General features: G+C 37.7%; 1 protein-coding gene across 1 annotated transcript; it reads right to left on the bottom strand.

Moving 5' to 3' along the window:
• Window positions 1-9762: 9762 nt before the first annotated feature.
• Window positions 9763-10377, bottom strand: LOC149248919 (uncharacterized). The gene has a single exon (XM_089451391.1). The coding sequence runs from the start codon at window positions 10375-10377 to the stop codon at window positions 9763-9765; it is 615 nt and encodes a 204-aa protein (XP_089307517.1).
• Window positions 10378-11089: the final 712 nt, after the last annotated feature.

The raw sequence follows: 11089 nt of genomic DNA, 5'->3' as shown, positions 1-11089 counted from the left end.
GATATAGAACATTAAGAGACTATATACTTTAGTAACCTATGGTCCACACATATCACTCTTTTATACTTTCATACGTTTTCATTAAGAGAAAGGGAGAGTGGAGAAACCTCATCTTCTAATTGGGTTTTATTTAAAAATGGTTCCCTAGATCATATATTTTGTTATTGTGGGTTTTGAGTGGTTATTCTATTTTTTCTCGGTTTTATACATAATTATAATTTGCATGCCTATGCAATAAAAAATAATTCAAAAATTCAAAAATATAAAGATAATTTAACCCTCGTAGTCTATATTTCATATCTTCTAATATATTTGAGAACATATGTTGTGATAAATTGTCTAATGGAATATCCACGATAGTCTACAGATGACACTGGTATTAGAGAAGGTTTCATTGGGTAAGCTATGTGGATTTATAGGGGATATAGAATGATTGAGTTGGTAGGCATTAAACCCAAACCATGGAAGATGAATCTATTAATAACCCTCAAGATCCCATGGAGGACAGGTTTTTCATGGCTGGAAGAACAAGTCATAGATACAAACAATAATGTGAGCCTTCTCATGGAAAACCTAACAAATAGTCACAAACTATTTGGAGAATATAGAGGTTCTAACATAGAGGTAATTCAAGAGGGGAAAATAGAGGATTGAAAAGAACCCGAGAGGGATTCTAAGAATAAACCCAAAAACGAACAAACTAGTTTGAGTCCCATGAACCATTCATATTACCTATTCAAGATGGAAGTGAAAATTGGCATCAAGTTGTATCAAGGATGAAATTAAATATTTGAGGTAAAAGCACTTGATGTATCAATTATAATTTTATTTCAGTGTTCCCCATATAACGTAAGATAAAAAAAAATCAATTTCTTATTTGAAACTAGAGGGCTATGCCTTGGCTTAGTAGGAAATACACATGGATGCCCTCAGGTTGGAGGGAGATCCTTGTGTGATTGGGTGGAATTATTTCAAAACTATTATCAAATCACAAGTTTACCCTATTGAGTATGTAGATCACTGGTGGATCTAGTGGCATACGTTTAGGTAGAAATAAGGAGAGGGTGTACAGGAGCACACCACTCAATATACAAAGATGATAACAATGCAAGGTATCTCCCCAAAGAATCCATATGTACACATCAAGTATCAGGGGGGTCTACATAACCATGTGGAAGAAAGTGATGTTTTTCAAACCCAGATCAATGTATGTGGCTTCCGTATAGGAGTAATTCGTAGAGAACATAGACCAACGTAAATGATAATATAGTAGGTGAAAGTATAATTAGCACCAAGAAACTTCCTAAGAGGGGGAAGAAGAATCAAAGAGGAGAAAATAAAAATATAATAACCATAACACACCAATGCAAATATCCGAGGAACCACTGCAACCACTACAATTTTAATGTACATATAGTGGAAAACTTCTAGAAGTTACATCTAGATCTCAATGCAAAGAACTGAAAGAAATATGTTAAGAAGAAAAATATCATGGCCACATATTTGAATAATCAGGTGGAAATCACCTCGTATGTGGATGATAATATTGTTTATGAATATAAGTAGTCTTCAACAATAAGATGAGAAAAAAAGTATTAGACTCTTCCATATAAAGATAAAAGTCCAGAAGATGAAAAATGATGCTCTCTTTGGCCCAGGATCTCAAGTGAATCTCATAGTAGCAAATCTAGTCAAAAAATTGGGATTGGAGACTCATGGCCATGTTAGACCATATCCATTGGGATTGGTCAAGAAGAAGAAATAGATAAATGTAGCCAAACAATGAAGAATCAAATTTTCTATCTGTGTTGTCTTTATTAATGAAGTAGAATTAGATGTAGTTACATTAGAAGTATGTGGTTTTGAGTTTGTAAGTCTCTATATGCATATGAATGATGTGATCTTCATTCAGATATCCAACCAGTACCACCTTTTCAAGGATGAAAAATTCTTCATCATCAATTTTCACACGGGGAATATGAACAACTTGATAGTAACTACCAACCAAGACAAAACATTGATCAGTTTTAGCAAGAAATATACTTTTTTTTTCAAGGTAAAAATAATTTATTGAAGAGAACATGGGAGATAAGTCATCCTTGGATGGGGTGCATTAAGTAATGGGAAAAAAAATGGAAGATCTAATAAAATAATATAGGAGTGTGCTCTAGGAGACTAAATGGCTACCACCCAAGAGGGAAGTGGAGAAATAGATCTAGTTATTATTGGACCCCTTTTTTTTTTAGAATTGGATTGTATAGAGGGGGAAAAAGTGAATAAGTAGTTATAATAGCTACTAAGTCAAGGTGTCAATCAACTAAGTACCTCCCCATGTAGTCAGACATCATCATTGTGCCAAAGAAAGATGGAACTTAGTGGATATGTATTGATTACAAGGCATGAAACAAAAATATGCTCAAGAATAGGTACCTCCTTTCCCATGATATATCATCTATTATATTAGTTACATCAATCCAAATACTTCACGGATATGGACTTAATGTCAGGATATCACCAATTTCTAGTTAGGGAAGAAGATATCGGGAATACAACCTTTGAAACTAGGAAAGGTTTGTATAGATGGTTAGTGATGTCATTTGGCATATGCAATGTGCTAGCTTCATTTATGATGTTAGTGAATGATATACCAAAAACTTGTATAAATTCATTTTTTGTTTATATTGATGATATACTAGTGTAAAAACCTATGAAATTTTTAAGAATTTAATAATTTTCCTATATACAATATTGTAGGCCATTATTCTAGTTTGAAATTTCATGCATATAGAATGCAGGTGAATATTCCTATAAAACATGTGATTTAATATTAAAATTGGATTTTTTTGGTGAATATCATCCATTTAATCATATATATGTAAAATGTAGGTGATTTTTTTAACAAATTGGTGAATATCTTTATCAGAAAATGTCCAAAAAATAACCCATTTGCAAATTTCACCCCCTTCCTAATACAAACACACCTAAGAGGAACACATCTCACATTTTATCTAGGTGTAGAGACATTAAAGAAGTAAAATTCGACGTAAAATACCAATAAGTGTGAGTTTTCATTGTATTCATTGGTGTATATGGGATATGTGATAGGTGGGGGAGAATTGAAGATAAATCCTTCCAAGAGGGAGGCCATAATTAAGTGATTAGTCCCTATTACTATTTTTGTGGTCAGGAGTTTCAATGGGGAAACATGGTACCTAAGGAAATTCATCACATCATTTTCAATAGTAACAACACCATTATACACCATAGTATCAAGTTTCACGAGTTTCCCATGGGGAAGGGTTGATAGTGGGAATTTCAAGAGTTAAAGAAGAATATTGAACAAGTACCATTCATAGCATCTCTAAACATGCACCACCCCTTCAAATTCGAGACACAGTGCAAGTGAGTATGTCATGGAAGTGGTATTGATGCAAGAATGAAGCCTTGCATGCTACCATTCTAAATTACTTCACATGGAAGTTCTCAACTGCCCTACCTATGATAAGAAACTCTATACACTAGTGCAAGATGTGAAGAAACAGAAACACTATCCAATAGGAAGGGATACAATAATTTACATAGATAATTGACCAATATAGTACATACAGTCTCATTTTAAGCTACAATATACCAATCATTATGTTGACGGTACTCGATGGTGCAAACATGTAAGGGGATCTCCCCGATTTGAAGTCTCAACTAGATCTCACACCATTTCGTGTAGGTGTCCCATCTGGCTGTATGGTCCAACCACCATTGGAAGGGTTTCAAAGATATGCCTTGGCTACAACACAGAGATAAGAGATCTCACATGATTAGTCTATCTAGTACCTTAGTAATTAACTAATTAATACCTTAATTATGCTCGCTATGTTCTTAATCATGTAGGAATATAATAAATATGGTTAATTCATAAACATGTGTTTGATGGGAAAAAATATTTACACCATATAAAGTCAATGAATGTGATTTCTTTGGAAGAATATTAATTGATAGAGTTTTTAGAGGTCAAATTTTCCTATTCATGGTTGGTATTGAGAATGTGTTATATTTTTTGTATGATTATTTTTTAAATTAGTTTTGGTTTTTTTCTTTATTTGTTTTGGTATTTTTGACTCATTGTAATCCACTTATAATTAAGGAATTAAGGTTAAATGTATTCGATTTTAATATATTAGGGTTTTGGATGATATGGAAACCTATACATTGTATTGTAAATGATGATGTTAATACAATGAAAAAGTTAGATCCATGACACTATTATTGGGTAGTTTTAGTTTTCTTGGTTAATCAGGTAAATCATCGTGCTTATCTTGACCATGATGTATGTGTTTGTTTTGATGTTTTTCTCTCTATGCATATGTTCACTATAAATTTTTAAAATCTAGATTTGATATAAAAGTTATTTTATTGGATTTAGGTGGACACTTTTTTTTTAACAAATTTGGTTGCTTTTATAAATCTGAAAAAAAGAGGGAGACTGAGCTCTTGAAATACATGCTGAGGTGCCAAGAAGAGCTAAGGAAGAATGAGTTATAGCTTAAACAAAATTCCTCCTTAATCTTGCCTTTTGGGCTTCTAAATATCAAAGACCAAAGGTAAATCCTAACAAACTGCTGTAATAAATAACATCATTTACAAAGCATATCAATCTATATTACTGTGGCTGATTTTTCGAGCAATAGACTCTTCAGGTTTTTCGTTAGTGCCGACTTGCTTCAAGCTTAATGAACTTGTTGGTACTCCATTTTTCTTTTCTGTTGTCCTGTTTTTTCTACTGTTCCTTTTCTGTTGTTGCTTTTTTGTTGTTCTGTTTTTCTGTTGTTCCTTAGGGAAAAAGGAACAGCAAAAACCAAAGGTGGTGTTCCTTTAAATCTATGCGGATCTTAGTCACAAGCGGAATGAGGATAATCTTTGACGAGGCTATCATATCGGATGAACTGAGGTGTTGTTTGGATCCAGGAGGTCTCTTCATTATGGTATATGTGAAATGATTCCACACCATTGTAGATAAGGCAACCCAGTTTGATCTGGCACAAGCTTTGTTTGTTTGACTGTCAGCAATTTTATTGAGCGATCACAAAACATGATAGTAGCACACATCTTTCATGGTGTGTCCTAAGATTTGGCACTGTCTGATAATCTGCTGAAGGAGAGCATTGGGAAGATCCCTGTTCTGAACCATTGCACTGACAACTATCGTCGAGTCTCCTAATATTGTGACTGTGTCTATACCAAGCTTCCCAAGTTGGATAAGACCTTGGTAAAGGGCCAGGGCTTCTGCTCTGTTATTGGAAGTGTGGCCAAGACCCCACTCATAAGAGAGTTGTTACCTCCATTAGCATTAAAAATAACTCCTCCCGTCCCTGCTACCCCGGGATTCGACTTTGAGGCCCCATCGAAATAGAGATAATGCCTATTGTTTTTTTTAATCCAACCTTCAAATTCTTCCTCTTTTAGCCTGATCTTCCAGTTAGGGGAAACATTGTTGTTTCTATTGCTAGAAGCATTGCCCTTCTAATTGCTGGTGTTTTGGTCTAACAGATGTCCAATGAAAATGCGTTCTTCTATGCTGACTTCACTGACATTTATACTTCTCGGATTCTTAACTGAGATGATCTCAAGGGCAAGACTCCTTGCCTTGGTGCAAAGGCTTCTAACAGTCGAGTCCTTATCCTTAAAAACCTTTTGATTTCATGCCAGCCAAATATTCCATAGCATATTGTGGGGAAGAATATCCTAGACTCTCTTCACTGCGTTATTTTTCCTGTTCTGCCAGGGGTAGTGTTTTTTCCATTTGTAAAGAATTTCTCCTATGGTGTTCTGGGTGTTCCATGGGATTTGATTGTTATGAGACAAGTTCCTCTAGAATTTGATGGCAAAAGGGCATTCAATAAAGAGATGATGCATTGATTCTTCAATAGCTAAGCAGTTAGAACAACGAGAGGGGCCATTAATTCCCCTCTTTTGCAAATTTTTGACCATGAGGACTTTCCCTTTGAGGAGGGTCCAGAGAAAAAACTTGATTTTTGGAATTGCCTCGGATTTCCAAACCACCTTCCAGTGGTGCCAACTTGGCATGGGGTAGTTAATGTTGCAAATATAATGGTGAGCAACTTGGATGGTGTAAGAGGATATGAATGGGTCCCAACGAAACCCATCAAGATCGTTGTTTTTTATAGGGGCTATACTGTGCAAATGGGATTGAAGGACAGAAAGACTTGCATTAAGACTATTGGGTGTGGCTGGGAAGGCCTAACCTAACCAAAGAAGGGTGTGAGGATCCCATTGGGAGATCTGGTCCAGGTAATAAATGCCTGTTCTTTCATAAAAAGAAAGGATAGGGTGGACTGCCCCATGTCTGTTTATTGGCTGCTGACCCATGATTCTGTCTACTCCAATATTGATGCTTGCACCTCCCTTGGGGATTTTTGAAGTATTTTGAGCAATTAGTGGAATTGCTCTCTTGCATAATCGCCAAATTTTGGAGGATTCTCTATTGGGAATATCTTGATCAAGAAGCTACTATCTAGGAAAATTGAGGTATTTAATTTCCAAAACTTTTTTCAACCATTCTAGGAGTCCAATAATGAGTCTCCAGACAATTTTGCCTCCAAAGGCTAAATTAAGAAATTTAGGAGACCTAATTCCAAGACCTCCTCGGTCTTGGGGCTGGATCGCATGCTTCCAATTAATCAAGTTGAATTTCTTTTTATCATTCTTCCCCCCCCCCCTGCCATAGGAGTTGGTGAAGGACGATTTCCATTTTGTTGTGGAAGGAAGTCGGAGCTTCAAGAAGAGAAAAAAGATATAGGGTGAGAGAAGATATACTTGACTTAAGAAGAGTGAGGTGACCAGCTGGGTTGAGCCAAATAGATCCCCACTGTTGCACTTTTCTTTTCATTTTGTCGACTACTATGTCCTAGACATCTGATCTCAAAGGTCCAGCACTAACAGGCATGCCCAAGTAAGAGAAGTGAGTCCAATCATACTTGCATGTGACTACAAAGATGTTGGCGATATTGTGAAGAACCTGTACTATTGTATTCTAGCCATATATGCAGTCTTTCAAGTTATTTACCATTCCACTAGAGTATCTCATGTATTTGTCAAGGAGAGATTTGAAGCGCTTGGCTATTGTGGTGGAGGCCCCTCCAATCAGCAAGGTGTCATCGGCAAATTGTGAATAATTTATGTTCTTGACCCTGCCCCCAAATTTTATTGCTGTGATTAAGCCAACCCTTTGACTGAAGTCCAACGCCCTGCTGAAGGATTCATCCATTAGAATGAAGAGATAAGGTGAGAGGGGGCAACCTTGTTGGAGGCCTCTGGAGGATTGGAAAGCTTCTCCAGGCCTTCCATTTACAAGAGGGGAGATCTGTGGCCATGAAATGCAGGCTCGAATGAGGTTGAGAAAGCGGTCATCAAATCCCATCTTCTTCAAAGCTTACAAGAGTAAGGAGTGTCTCACTCTATCAAATGCATTGGCCAGATCAAGCTTGAGGATAAACCCTTTCTCGTTTCTAGTTTGACTCGAATGGATGGCTTCTTGCACAAGTAAAATGGAATCAGTTATTTGTCTGTTGGCTAAGAATCCACCTTGATTTTCGGAAATGAGAGAAGGGAGCAAAGGCTTTAGGCAAGTAGCAATGATTTTTGTCAAGATTTTATAGGAGGAGTTATAGAGTGATATGTGCCTGAAACGAGCAAAGGAAGATGACCTGTTTTCTTTGGGGATGAGTGCTAGATGAGTAGCATTGGTTTATCCTCCTATTTTTCCTTTTCGTTGGTTCCAATTGAGCATTTTTGTCAAGTCCTTTTTAATAATTCTCTAGAATGCTCGATAAAAGCAGATGGGAAATACATCCAGTCCCCGGGCTTTATCAGGTTGAAGAGTCTAGATTGATCTCCTGATTTCCTCCTCATCTATCTCCTTGCTTAAAATGTCATTCATTTCCCAGCTTATCCCTGTTGGGAGATGTTGTAATAAATCTGTATAATCCTCTGCTTCCTTTGTTTCTATTAGCAGGTCCCGATAGTGATCTGTAGTAGCTCTTTGAATAGCTTCATAAGTGCTTTGTCTATCACCTTCTGCATCTAGGATGGATCTAACATTCTTCCTTATCTTTCTGGTTGTCGTTTTCTTGTGAAAAAAGCTGAGTTCTTGTCACCCCCTTGTAACCATAATTGTCTCGACTTGAACCTTGATTTTGTTTCCTCTTCTTTGTTAACTGGATATAGCTGTAATTAGAGTTCATTTTCCTTCTGTTTTTTCTCTTGGGAGAGGCCATTTTCCTCTATTACTCTTTGGATACTTTCCAGTTTGTTCTTAATTTCTTTTTTTACCTTTGCTGGTTCTTGATACCTTGTTTTAGCCCATTCTTTGATGGCTTGTTTTGTTTTCTAGAGTTTTGTTTCCCAAATGAAATTGGGAGAGCCTTCCACATGTTGGATCCAAGAGCTATAAATAATTCCTGCAACTGCTGGTATATCATTCCAGAGAGAACTGTATCTGAATGGGATGGGCCCAAGTGGCATATGATTTTCCAACGTTAGAGTTACTGGGAAGTGGCCGGAGGCAGAGCACGTTAGAGTGTTAGCATATCCGACGGAGAAAGCAGAGAGAAGTGTAATATTGATGAGAATTCTATCCAATCGCTCCATGATGTTACCAACACCCATCCTGCGGTTGTTCTAGGTGTATCTATGGTTTTTTTGAGGGACATCCATAAGATTATGCTCCTGCATCATATTTTCCAATTGTATTCTATATGATTCAAGTGTAAAATTGCCTCCCCTTTTCTCATTGGTGTGGAGCATTAAATTAAAGTCACCTCCTAGAATAATGTTAGTGTTCTCTTGTATGTCCATACTGTCTTTTAGATCATGCCAACAACTATCCTTATCTCTGCAGTGATTCGGCACATAGATGTTGTAGATGATAATGGCTTGCTGATCTGCTTTATTTTCCAAAGTTGTTTTGATCCAGTGTTGATTTATTGTTTCCAAAATACAGTTCTATATACCTTGATTCCAAATTGTTGCTATTCCACCTGAGGCTCCTCATGCCTCACTAATGCTTCCTCTATACTATCTTTGTTGCTCAATGACTTTACTCATTTCCTTGTGGTTTTGTTTTGTTTCTTGTAACATAATAATTCCTGGCTTCTCAAAGATGATAAGATCCCTTAGGGCTGCTACCTTAGAGGGGTGCCCAAGTCCCCTGATGTTCCAAGATAATTTTTTCATCATTCGATATGTGGTGTGTGGGGAGGTTCTCGCCCCCCCTTGGTCCTTGTTTATTGATTCATTGTCATGCTGTCCCAGGATATAAGTTTCTATGGGTGTCTGCATTCCCATTTCTATGTCCTTTTGTGCGTTCTCATCCCTGTGCTGCTTAGTAGATTTCATGCCTGGGCTAGGTTTCTTGGAGGGTTCACTAGAATCCTCATGATCTTTAGATGAGATTTTGGTAATTCTTTTGAGGGGAGGATCAAGAAGAGGCTGAGAGGAAATAGTAAGAGGCAATGAGGATTCGATAGTGTCTTGGTGTTGGCCTTCAAGGAGAGAGGGCGCCTGGGGATCAGGGGTGGAGAGGACAAAGAAGGGGTTGGATGAGGGAAGGGTCTGAGGATGGGAGAGGGGAGGTGGTTTGGAGGGAGCAGGGGAGGAAGGGGTGGGATGGGCTGCAGAAGAATTCGAAGGGCTTGAATCAAGGGGAGCTTTTACTGAAGAGACCGTTTTCTTTTTTTTAACCACTTCTCATTGTTCTTCTTGTGATCCATTTTCTACATCAGTAAGCTTAGTGCATATATTGGCAAAGTGGCCATATTCGTGACATACCTTACACTTAAAGGGGATCTTCTCGTAATCCAGTTGCTGTATGTGGCTCCAGTCGTCCACTTTAAGTTTGATGGCTTCCGGGAGGCCATTGCCAAGGTCCACTTCAACATAGATCGGCGCACAGGCTTGAATATTTTCTTTTGGTTCACAGTGATCAATATATTTGCCGACTGCATTCCCGATGGCGCAAACCGATTCATCTCCCCAGAAATTAAGAGGGAGGTGAGGGAGTCGAACCCAAACTAGGACTGCACTAGGAACATCCAGCTCTGGATCGAAATCTGGGGTCCATTTGTTGAGATACAGGGCCCTTGAGTCCATGAAATAGGGCTCATTTCTAAAGATTAAATCCTTATCTTCTTTAGTTTCGAAGTGGAAGGTGAAGTTCCCTTTCCCACAGAATCTGATGGAGATTTTCCCTTGTATTTTTTCGGACCAGTTCCTTTCAACCCATCTTTGAACAATTTTTGGAGATGGCCAGAGGCCTGTGAATTGACCTATAAGTCCTCTTTCTGCCAGGGACAGGGCATCCATGCGTGGGAGAACTGGAGGCAGGCTGACCTCCTAAAGAACATCCAACTTTTTGATAAATTTTGAGACTGTTGGTTGGGGGCAACAATTTAATCAGTGTTGAAAAAGCTAGATGAGGAACGATCCCCTCCGGTGGAGCTTCCGGAGGGGCCATGAAGGAGGGTCAAAGCTCAGTCCCTGCACTGTGATCGCCTAGGTCAGTCACGCGGCTACAGCTCGGGTGCTCTGATCGTCTCCACCAAGCTTGTTTCTAGCAACTCTTAGGTGGACACTTTTGCTGCTAAGGATTGAACTCATTTTGATAAAACACGTTTCTTTATGGTATGTGATAAACTTGGATTTATTGGGAGATTTGTGGTGGTGATATTTGTGTTGAAAAAATTGGCTGGCAGTTTTAAAATATATATTAAGAAATTTAATGGGAAAAGATTTGAATTATGTAAACTTCATATGGAGGAAATTCTTGTAGGCAAAGAATAGTGGGTCACTATGAACCCCGATACTAGACCTTCTAGTATGTTGATGGATGATTTGACTAGTTTTCCTATGATGGAAAGGGGTACAACCTAGTTATGTCAAAATAGAGACATTAGGTCAAACTATGTCTATGGTAAAAAAAAAATCTTTGAAAAAAATTATACTTCCAAAGTATGTATAATGTAGACTCTGCGATAGAGCATTTAAATTAATTTAGTACCATGCTAATACAATTGTT

This window comes from Pinus tabuliformis, chromosome 7, assembly GCF_031772625.1.
Source record: "Pinus tabuliformis cultivar Carrire ecotype Pingquan chromosome 7, CPIR1, whole genome shotgun sequence".
NCBI lineage: Eukaryota > Viridiplantae > Streptophyta > Pinopsida > Pinales > Pinaceae > Pinus > Pinus tabuliformis.
This window is presented reverse-complemented; position numbering and strand designations above follow the sequence as displayed.

What these genes read in the sequence shown, in the direction of transcription:
- LOC149248919 (XM_089451391.1), bottom strand. Translation starts at nt 10,377, where the DNA reads ATGGATGCCCTGTCCCTGGCAGAAAGAGGACTTATAGGTCAATTCACA.